Consider the following 12,258-nt stretch of genomic DNA (forward strand, 5'->3'; position numbering starts at 1 on the left):
ATGTCTTCTTTGTGCACACTTCAATTCAGGCGTAGTACCAAGGGAAGTCTACTAAACTGTCTCTGGGGCAACAGTAGGAATTTACTTACTGTATACCACTCACAAAACACACACCTACAAAAATAGACTTACACACACAGCAGGACATGGCCTCACACAGCACTTAAGGCAGTGGAATTATGTTAAAATATTTTGTGCAGTAAATTATTTTACTTTAAAAAAAAACTAATCATGTTTGCGATACTTTGGCCATCATTTTCATGCTTCATGTTATTGTTGAATGGTTCCTACGTACAGTATATTCTTTCCATTTCCAAGTGTTCTATATGTTTTCAATTATGGCCTAAGTGATCTCAGCTGCAGAGGCTATACTCTGTGTATACCAAGGATACCCTAAAGAGTTCACTGGGTTCTTTCTGATGCCGCTTGTATCCACGTCACACTAAACAAAGCTGTGAAAAGACCTTAACACTATTGCTTTCTACATAACCACGCACATGTCAGTGGGCGCACACACACACACACACACACACACATATACACACACACACACACACACACACACACACACACACACACACACACACACATTGAGTTAACAATGAACCCTTTGCACCCAAGGGGGTTGGGGATGTTTTCAGGGACTGGGCAACTGAGCGGCTATAGTTGACAATGGCTTTTGTGTCCCGGTGTGTGATCCACAGCAAGCACGGAAGCCCTATGATGTGCGGGACGTGATCGAGCAGTATTCCCAGGGTCACCTCAACATGATGGTCCGCATCAAGGAACTGCAGAGAAGGTGGTGTCTTCGACCTTGTTTCATGCTCTTTCTTTCTTAGTTCTGTCTCTAACTTTGTCTCTAAGTGGATTTCAACTTTTTTTTGTTGCATTTTTGGCACCATTATGTTGGATACCACTTCGTAGTCACAAGCAGAAGGAAGAAGTCAGAACACAAACATTTTTTATCTCATTTTAAAACAAAGTAGATCGTGTTAAATCTTCACTCTTCCTTTGGCCATTGTTGTCTTATACCATTTTCCATTGGCACAGTATGGCACACATTAGCTCGGAACTGTCACATTGTGCCACGAACATTTGTGTTTCTGTTTCTCCTGCCTTAACTAGGCATATGCTTCGTTACAAATTTCTCTATTCAGCTTTCAGTAATTGCGGTACAGTTTGTTACTGTTCTTAATGCTGGTCTCTGATTTGTTACACCTTGTTCTGCTTTGTTAAGCTGTAATGAAGCCCAGTCCCCACTCAAGTAAAACCCTTTTGTGCTTTTCTCGCACATTTTCTCTGCTTTTATACACAACACTCTCCCATGAAGAAGGTTGCCTAGGTAATAAATTTGGTCCAATTTATATACGTCACCTGGACCTTGTAACACATTTTTGCAGTAATTCAGCTGAACCAGGTAATGCAGTGTGAACTTTTGAAACCAGCAGGGCATCATAATGTATCAGTAAATCAAGAAAATACTTTGATTATTTAATATCATTTATAACTAACTACAGTAATGCAAATGTTCAATACAAAGAATCATAGAGACAAGTCTTCTATAATCACAATTCTAGTAAATTTGATAGTGTTTCTCATAAAAATCTAAGCTGTGATTTATTATAATATTTTTTGCAATCCTAAAAAAGACTAATACCGTCACATTCAACAGAAAACCCCAAAAAAGAGCAGCACTCGTCACATCTGACTCCTGCAGAAACCCCACAATTTTGCAATCACTGCTTTGCATCAAATGGGTCACCAACTTAAAGGACAATTCCGGCGCAAAATGAACCTAGGGGTTAATAACACGTGTACCTAGTCGACCGTTCTCTGGGATATGTTTTCATGGTAACTGAATGTTTCTCTAGTTTGAAACAAGCTAGCGCGAACCGCTGATTAGCTTATTGCTAGGCATTCGGGGCTCAAAATAGCACCACACTTCTACGGTAACATAATGAGGGTCCCTACATGTAAACCGAAGCATTGAGAACTTTGTAAGTGTACAGACAGTTTATTAAAAACATAGTTTATAAAGACATTACCTTCGGGTATACAGTCAATCGCCATTTTGGGAAAACAGTTACGACCAGTCGAACAACGAACGCCCTGCCTGAGCTCTGTTACTGGTTACTGGTTGCACGGCGTTCGGCGTTCGACTGATCGTGACTGATGGAAGTGTGGTGCTATTTTGATCCTTGTTAGTGGTATAAAATAGCGATTTATTTTTACTCAACCAGTGCCCCGAGTGCCTAGCATTAAGCTAATCAGCGGTTCGCGCTAGCTTGTTTCAAGCTAGAGAAACATTCGATTACCATGAAAACATATCCCAGAGAACAGTCGACTATTTACACGTGTTATTAACCCCTAGGTTGATTTTGCGCCGGAATTGTCCTTTAAATGAAATAAAGTTAAAGTGATTGCTGAGATAAAAATTCACACTTGTTTTGAGGTGATGAAAAGAAGACAATGCTTTACAGTGCATATTGAACTGCTTCAGCAAATTGTTTGATGACTTACAGTCTACATGTGCAAGTGAAACCTCTTACAAGTCTCGTTGTTTATTTTGAAAGTTTGACATGTGGAAGGAACATAGCATTCATTTATTTATCCCTTTAAACTTGCATGTGTTTTTTTTTCCCTGAAAGCAGTAATTATATAAATACCGTTCAAGCTGACGTCATTTGTTTAATTTTATTGGCTGTATAAATTTGCTTATATTATTTTACTGTTTGTTCATGAGCTGGAATAAAGTGATATTTACTCAACTGAATCTCCTCTGTATCTGGCCAGTGTTTTTACCTTTCTCGGTCTAATTCATTCTTTCGTCTTTTTCCTCAGGCTTGACGGCACACTGGGGAAGCCAGGAATGTTTCTTCCAGGTAAATACGCAGAAAACATAACAGTCTACATCTGACAGACAGCCATCACTCCTCACTCCATCTCTGTGTTTACACCTGACACATATACAAGCTGTGCCAGACTAAATAAAAGGAGAGAAAGAGCTCCCTGATGTCTGTGCATATGTCTCTATTTGAATGTGGGTATGTTTACATGTGTGTTTACATATTTGTGAATATGTATTAATTTAATATCTGATTTAAGCAAATAGTTTACTAAATATTCATTAATCATGAAGACATTATTTGTTGCGTCAACATGCATAATGTGGGTCCTTTTATAAACTGCAACTGACTTAACCAAGATTAATAAACAGGAAAATAACATGTGCATAACATCATGCTGAAGGAATAAATTGGGGAAAATTGAGTCTGATTATCAGGGTCCTTATAAAGTTACAACTAATATAAATTAATGAGTTATTCCTTTGTTTTCTCCCTCCCCTTTTCCTCCAGTCCAATTCCCAGTTGCTTAGTAAACATCTCTTGGCTGACCCTGGTCACCAACATGGTTAACCAGTAGGCCAGTTAGTCAAGGGACTGAATTAAGAAAACAACGCTCCAGAGTCCTGTACTCTCCAACTTTGCATACTCTCCAAGGCTACGCCACACACATTCCATACACACATATAGACAAACAGTATGATGGAATGGTTGTACTCACTCATTGAATTATACACATCTGTGAAAACACCATTGAAGAGTTTTTTACATTTTTCTTAAAGGTCCCATGGCATGAAAATTTCCCTTTATGAGGTTTTTTAACATTAAAATGAGTTCCCCCAGCCTGTCTATGGTCCCCCAGTGGCTAGAAATGGTGATAGGTGTAAACCGAGCCCTGGGTATCCTGCTCTGCCTTTGAGAAAATGAAAGCTCAGATGAGCCGTTTTGGAATCTGCTTGTTATGAGGTCATAACAAGCAAGGTTACCTCCCCTTTCTCTGCTTTGCCCGCCCAGAGAATTTGGCCAACCCATGAGAGAGAGACATCATGGCTTTCAAACGAGAAAAGTGGCAGTTGGTCAAGGCCACACCCCCACCATCCACCTTGCCACTCCCACTCTCCTCCTCAATAGCTTCAGACACAGAAATGGCACATACTAAGGAAAGCTCATTGTAGGACTGGCTCTAGTGGCTGTAGTTCTGCACCAAAGCTGAATTTCGGGAAAGAGACTTCAGATACAGTATTAGGGGACCACTAAGGTCTATATAAAAGCATCCAAAGAGCATCATGTCATGGGACCTTTAAGATACATTTTCAGAAAATACTGTGTTGCTAATGCAGATCCAGGGATATAATGGAGGCTTAACCTACCTAAACTCAGTTTACGCAACATTCGATGTGTAAGAATAGAGTTCATTTCTGTTTTTAAGGCTAAATAACTCTTTCTGACATGTATTTACTGTTTACATTACAGTAGGGGGCTGTAAACTGCCACTGTGACCGGTACCCACAAAAGAGAGAATCACGAGCCTTCGGGGTTCTTACTGTAAATGACAATATTATGTTTGTAACGTGTGAAGGCAGTAATTGATCTCTTGTTTGACCAAATTTTTTTGTACGTTTTTGTGTTTTTGCATATACCACCAAGAAACTCAGTAGTACACTTTTTCCATCAAGCTAAATGTATTGATATAAGCACTGCATGTTTGTTTGTGTGTATAGATGTTTGATTCACTATTTTCATTCACCAGGAAAAGGAGACGATAAAGAATACCCAACTATTGGAGCGCGACTGATCAGGCTAGAAGATAAGGTAGGCACACTCCTGCTGCTCAGTGTGTGTGTGTGTGTGTGTGTGTGTGTGTGTGTGTGTGTGTGTGTGTTTTGTCTGTTAGTAAGAGAGATACACTGATTGCATTGCCCTTGGTGTTCATAAGCAGAAGTATGTGTGTGTCTCTGAGTCTCTGTTATCAGATGAATGCGTGTGGTGGAATCTTTTGATGTGACCATGTTTTGGCTGGGCTTGGTCAGTCTGCGCCAATGCCAAACATTCACCTGCATTCTCTGCCCTCAAACTTATCAGTATCTATTCAGTGCTGCTTTTATGCTTTACTTACTTTTCTGTTTATTCTTTTTTTTCTATGTGGGCTGGGTCATTTTGATGATTTTCCATGCCAGCCCTTCTTTTTTTCTGAAATCCTAGGTACGTTGGGTGGTGACAATTCTTGGATGTTTGTGTTTCCATAGGTGAATATTAAAGTACTGGAAGCATTAGGGGGGCTAATGAGAAAAGTCTTCATAAAGTGAGGCATAGCCAATAGACAACAGCTGCGTTATGAAGCCCATGGGTGTAACTAGGCGTGTCCTCTCTCATAGAGGAACAGGCACAACGTGATGCCAGCATGATACCAACCCTGATGCCAGTGTAATGCCAAGTTAGACAATTCGCCTCTGGGGATGGTTGTACCAGTTCGACTGGTGCGTGAATGCCTTCCTGTCTCTGTGTCTTTTCATGTGCAAATCATAGGATGTGAAATGTGTTTGTTAGATTTAGTGTGTGGCTACATCTGCTGTCTGTTTGTCTGACTGGTGTCATCGCTAGAAAGTGAAATTATGTTTGTGGATTTGGAAAGGTTTGAAAACCTGTTAAAACATGCTCTTTTAAACCTTATAGTCATGTTGTTTTCACATCTTACAGTGAATGAAAACAACCCCCATACAATAGAACAATGCATTCTGTAGCCACTTCGTTTCTATTCAAGTCAGCCAGCTCAGGATTTCCCCCACTTTGCCTTAACATTTACCATCCCATCTTCCTGCGCTCATCAGCACTGATGTTTTCTAATGTTTGCATGTGTTTACTGTTCTCATACCCCTTTGTTACGGAGAGAGGAGTAATGATCTTGAACCAATGTACCCTGAAAGCCTGAAGACCTCCCTCGGTGATTGAGTTACGGCCCATTTGCTCTGGACTACATGTTGTGATCGCAATCTCCTGATTGGAAACATAAACCTGTGTTCAGAAGTGCCTCCTCTACCTATGACTCTCTCTCTCTCTCTTTCTCTTTCAGTCTCTCTCTTTACCCTCTTTCACTTTTTCTCTCTCTCCACTCTGCCCTTACATGAAAGCAAAATACAACTGAGAGGTGGATAATTGAGTGACAAATCAATGGGACCCTACTGGTGCAGGCTGCTTTCCCTCCTAAACAATTTGGAACCAATCCCCATTCCTCTAATCAGAACTGATTTTGCATGCATTGCTGCAACAAGCGTCCTCTCAAAGTGAAACAGAAGAGTAGCAACAGCGACTTGCGACACAGAGAGCCACCCATCTTTCATAATTACTATTTTCCTTGCCTCAGCACCCGCCCCCTTCCCCTCTTTCATTTCTGGTCATGTGAATTTCTTGTTTTGATGGTTCTGACGGGCCGCACACCTGTTAAATGGGAAAGGGGGGCCTCTCCTTTTTCCCCCTCGGGCAGCAGGTGGATGAACCCGCCGACCTCTGTTACTTGGTACATTCCCTGGTCCTCCTCCAGATACGCCTGCACCGTTTAGCTCCAGTAGCTCTTCATAGATATTATTGTCTGCTCTAGATAAACTAAATGTCAGCTTTATGTTTCTGGAATGCAGTGACTTCATAATTGCATTCATAGTGTAATAGCAATAGTTCAATAAAATGACCTTGGTTGAAATTGAACACAGCATTTCATTTGTGCTCCTGACCCGTTTTCACTCCAATCTTTAGTTTGTTGAAAAAGACTGATTTAGACACCTAACAAAATGTATTTACTTTTCAAACAACATTTCAACATGAAGGCTGTGTTTCAGCAGCAACATAATGCCCCATTCATAACATAACACTCAAGCCAAATGAAAGTTTACAGAAGATGTATTATGAAATAAAATAATAATAATAATAATAAAATACACAATGAATCATGTTTGTTGTAACTTTAACTTTGGTTCGAGTGCCCTTGACTTCAGTCATCAGTTGTTTGCAACAGAATCTCCAGTGCCAACACTTTTGTTTGTCTCGCTTCGCTGCATGCATTTCATAACCTTGTGTAATTTCTAAGTTCCGTCACCTCTTGCATGTTGCTCATAATAGTAAACCTAATCACACACGAAGCAAAACCCTGGTGTCACAGTTGAATCACCTCTGTATAGGATCATTCCCAACAGCCCTGAGGAATTATTCATCAACTCTGCCCTAATGTGTGTGTGTGTGTGTGTGTGTGTGTGTGTGTGTGGGTTTGTGTGTGCACACTCAACACAGTGTGTTCCCATGCCTTTCTCAATACTCACTCTTGGTCGGCCTCCAGCTTCATTTTCTTTTTTTTTGTTGACAAATTCCCACTTTCTACTCCCCTTTCTCCTGTAAAAAACACCAGACATCGACCACTCTGACTGCGCTTTATGCTGCAGCTGAATAAGTAACAGAATCATTTTCTTGTCCAGCTATTGTCAGCACATCACTTATAGATGAATTTATCTTCAGTGGGCTGAAGGGGGCTCGGGCATTGTGTGTCCTGTACAGGGTTAGACAGTGATTTATCACACAAAGACAAAGACACATATAGGTCTACACACACATACACTCACACACACATGAGTATGGAGTCGATTAATCACTAATGTGTCTAACCCCACACACTCAAGATTGAATTCTCCAGGAGCGACTTGGAAACGAAGATGGATGGCACTCTGTGACAGTGTGTTATCTTTCTGTCAGACCCACTCGATGAAAAATACCCAAACGACAAGTTTAAACAGTGGCCAGTGTCTCTGGGCTTCAGCGTGGCCTTTCAAAACGGAGCTTTCTGCATGCTTTAGGATTAAGTCAGCCCACTGTTTGTGGTAAATCTCTCCCAGTTTTATAGCAACAGGATTTTTCCTCTCAGCAATAGACAGAAAGGGCAGGGATATTACAACAATATGCCCTCACATGGCCGGTAAATGTCTGTCTCTAAAACAAGCTTCTTTAGTCTGATCCTATTTTGTTTCAGAAATGTAACAATATTGTGAAGTTTAGTGCAGCCCAGAGCAACTCGGCAACTTAAAACCCAAATGGGTAGAGCTAATAGCAGCAGCCTTTAATTATGTATGTAGGAAGGGAAATTTGTTTTGTTCAAGGTTGAACGTTTTTCACACGGTGGAAAAAATATGAGTCCACATCAAACCTATACATGTATGTGTAAATGTGTAGTAATATACATTTTTATTTGCTGGCATTAAATAATCTGTATGTTTAAAAAAAACCTCTTCAGCAAGGGGGCAATTATTTTGTTTCACATGCAATATTTTGTCATAATTTAGTCATCAAAGTGGTATTCAGTTGTATTTGGAAGCTGCATCGGTCTTTGGTGGGTGTAAAACCCTCAGCAGTGTCTCGTGAGGAAAAAAACCTCTAATGTGCCCTCCAGACCGGCACAGACATGTCTCTGCTCCACACATCATTATTTGTGTTGCTCTAAGTACACTACATGGACCATACATCACACTCACTCTGTGGTTGACTTCACTCCGCTATATTAGGGCAAGCATGCTGTGCCATGTATGTCACGCTTATATCATGTGCATTAGCACTAGGCGTACGCCAAAGAATGCATGCCCTGACCGTAATAGCATCTCAATTAGGTAAGTATGCTGTAAATTACGGCAAGGCCAAATACTGGAAATACTTGAGGGCCGGGACAGAGTGTTGTGTTTGTTAGGAGTCCATCTGTAAGGCATTTAGGGCCCCACGTCTTTAAAAGCATGGCTTTGAGGGGGGCAGGAGTGTGTGTGCGTGAGTGTGTTTAGACTGGTCCGATCCAGACCCAATGGAGGGCTTTAGAGATGAGGGCCTAGTAAACACACACGCACACACACACACACACACACACACACACATATACACTCATATATATATATATATATATATATATATAAAATATATATATATATATATATATATTTATACATAGACCATATAATATAAGTGTATATACGGCACATTTACATAAAAATACAAATACATTAAAAAAACACACACACACACACACACACACACACACACAAAAAAAAAAAAACACTCACACTGTTGTCCATTCAGCAGTGTCTCAGTGTTTCAGCTGAGCTCTCAGCAGTGCACCAGCAAACAGGAACAGCTTGGTTATCTCTGCAGCCGGTACAGGAGGGTACTGAGACTGAATGGATTAGCAGCAGCATTTAACGGCTTCAATCTATTAATGATTGTTCAATAATATATCTATTGTATCCAATCATAGTTTTCTCCATTTTGGATATTGGCACCCAGAACAAGTTACAGCCCACATCAATAGGAACTATTACTGTAATCCTTTTTAAGTGCCTGTGGTATTCTCTTTGGCTATAGTTGTGATGTTATGTTCTTCATGGAAATCATAACTTGTACGAAACAGAATTAATGCACAGGAACTAGAGGAACAATTTGTTTTTAACTGAAACCAAGCAATACTGTAATAAGCTAAACAGCATGTTACAGACCACATACAGAGATATAAACGGTTTTAAAGAGATTTTTAAATTCTTTGGACTTGAAAGATTTCCAATGAAGTCCCCACTTTTCTTATGTCATGCTCAATTGCAATTTCGGGAGAGGGGTTCTTTGTCAGCCTATTTAGGTTTACAGGAATGATTCAGATGGGTTAGAACCGCAGTTGGCATCTTCAGTCTTTTTTGGATAACAATCATAATAATAATTACAAGCACGCCTACCTAATGGATTGGTTTGTGATTGCTGTATAAAAGGAATTCAAGATGGAAAAAAAAAACATTGGGAAGTTTTTTTCACTCAGTGTTGTATCAGTTTGTCCCTTTGTGTGAAGTTCAGTGCAGTATAGCGGCTGAACTAATTCCCATTTTATTATTGGGAGTAATGAGACAAATGCATTTGACATCAAATTATTGTCTACAGTATACTTTTGAATATTATTTAATTACACACTGTTAAAATGATTATATTTATACGGTGGAGTCGCATAGAGTGCCTTGCTCCCTCCTCCTTCCCTTTGTCTGGGTCATCGGTGTTGCTCTATTCATTTCTCGACTTTCCTGCATATTCCCTAAACCCTCTCCCTGTCCCTCTGTAATTCGAGTGATGGTCACAGTGAGTCGTAGTCTGTCCATTTCCTGTCCTTCCGCTAGAACGGGTGACAAAGAATCTGCTGCAATCACACCTCCGCTTGTCCAACAGTGTCTATCTTTTTAGTTCTCTTTTCCCCCTCTTTTTCTGTTTTCCAGAATGGACACCTCTCTGTGTTTTCCCCTCTTTGCTCCTATTCCCAGCACTTCTCTGCCCTGAGAGCACCCTGTCTGTTGTTGTGCTGTGTTTTGATATATGTGTGTATTTGGCCGCAGCGTGCTCAGCAGGGGAGCCGGACTGACCAGGCCGGTCTAAACAAAGAGAGGAAACTTGGCAAAGGAAAAGCATGGACACACACAAATCCTGGAACACACAGCTTCACTGCAGCGGCCAAACTCCTACTGCCCCGTGCTGCAGACAAGCACATACAGAATCTTCCTGCATGTCTGGACTTGGCCTGCGATAGCTGGTTTTCTTTCCTGATTAAATCTAGTTCTCTCAATCCTTTGCACTACCACATAATGTAGATGGATAAAAGATGTAGATCTGTGCAAATATGCTTGTGTTGCATTGTTTACTCAGTGGAAAAAAAAGTTTTCATATTTAAAAGGAATTGTTGCTACAGGGAGGTCAGAGGTCATTCTCCTCTACAGAACAACAGCTCATGGAGCTGCTAGGCTTTTAGTGTTCCTCACAGACGAAATTACAGTGCATGTTTGAACTGACATTAGTGCTGTATCAAGTGCAGCCTTAATAACTTCAGTGAGCAAAATACGAATAATTAAATTGTTTACCTTGCAATGGAAAGGAAAAAAATGACAATCTCCATGATAGCTTTTTACAGCTGTAAAATCATTTTAAATACAATTATAAATGACTGTACGGTGTTGCTATCTGATAAACCTCCAAACATCCAATATTGTGTTCCATCTTACAAGTATCTGTTGCAACACACCCACACCAACGTAACCTTTTATGTTTTTTTAACTGTAGTTTTTGCTATTTTTGAACTTACTCATGATGACTCGCTACACCACCCTATGCTGCACCAAGCCTAACTGGTCTTTCTCACGTCGACACTTCCCACCATTGAAGTGGTATCTTTATAGCATTGTGAACTCAATAGCATGCAACAAGTGGTGTGTTGCTGTGAGTTAGATAGAGCACCAGGAGCGGAGTGCTGTTTGTAGTGCAGTCCAGCAGTAAATCATGTTTCGGCAGTGCGCTGGGGACGCAGCCCCTGGCAGCTTCCAGACGGCCTTTGGCTCTGGCTCCCTTCTCTTAGCGCCACTCTCTAATTTCAGAGCCGGGACCCTGCCTACTACTGTGTCTTTACCGCATTCCCACAAACCAGAGACGGACAGTCTGCCTGCATGTCTGGCTGCTTGCTCTCCATCTCACAGTCTCCCTCGCTTTCTATCTCTTTCTGCCTTTGTGTGTCTCTCGATCACTCTTTTACTCTCACTCCCTGTTTTTTTTTTTTTTTTGCCTGCTGAACTTGCCCCTTCCTCTGTCTCTGTCTGGTTCTGTGCCTTCAGGATTATAGGTCTGCAGTCTCACTCACAGCATCTAAATCATGTTGTACACTGCCGCTGTCTCTTGTCAGCTCTCTCCCCCTCTCTCTCTCTGCATCTTGGTAGCACCCACTGTGGGCTTGCTCATTGGCTGTAAATACCCCTGGTACGTTTCCATTTTAATTGCCCAAGTTTCGCAGGGCCCTGGGATATATTTTCTGCACATATATTTAATTGTGTTGGCCAAATGCCCTCACTACTTTCGGGTTGGACCTGACCACTAATATACTCCTGTATGGACCAGTTCATTATCAGCAGGGAGGTGTGAGCTTATTTAAAAGGTTATAAAGGGGTCAATAGTTCATGAAAAAGGGGTCTGTGTTTTATTGGGGAATGTAGTCTTACTAATACGCAGTGCTAAGTAGCCCTGGTGCCACCCTACTTTTGAGTGCTATTAAATCAGTCTATACTGCATGGAACAGTAAACCTGTGCATAATGCCAAGCTGTGTAAATTGCTCCAGAGACCATGAGTGTAAATGTCATTGCTATTTAGTCAAGTTGGTACCTGGGGAACCTTCAATGGGGAATATGTTCATATGTATAATACTTTATCTGTGCCTGTATGTGTGTGTTTTATGCAGACGTGTATCTCCTCTTTTAAATCACCATGCACCCAAAAAACTTCACAATCTGTAAATAAAAGCTGTAGTGAAGTGTGATACATTTTAATATAGCTCATCAAGTGTGATTCAGTTTCATGAATCCAGTTATTGCTCCTGTACTTTTGCTAGTT

General features: G+C 40.8%; 1 protein-coding gene across 3 annotated transcripts in view; it reads left to right on the plus strand.

Annotated features, from left to right (window-relative positions):
• kcnq1.2 (potassium voltage-gated channel, KQT-like subfamily, member 1.2) overlaps positions 1 to 12,258 on the plus strand; it is a 184,472-nt gene that overhangs the window by 117,042 nt on the left and 55,172 nt on the right. For all 3 annotated transcript variants that reach the window (XM_039807737.1, XM_039807736.1, XM_039807738.1), the window contains 3 exons: positions 705 to 799; positions 2,842 to 2,882; positions 4,594 to 4,655. In XM_039807737.1, the coding sequence (XP_039663671.1) occupies positions 705 to 799; positions 2,842 to 2,882; positions 4,594 to 4,655 (198 nt within the window). The remainder of the gene's footprint in view (positions 1 to 704; positions 800 to 2,841; positions 2,883 to 4,593; positions 4,656 to 12,258) is intronic.

The sequence above is a fragment of the Perca fluviatilis genome, chromosome 8, assembly GCF_010015445.1.
Source record: "Perca fluviatilis chromosome 8, GENO_Pfluv_1.0, whole genome shotgun sequence".
Classification (NCBI taxonomy): Eukaryota; Metazoa; Chordata; class Actinopteri; order Perciformes; family Percidae; genus Perca; species Perca fluviatilis.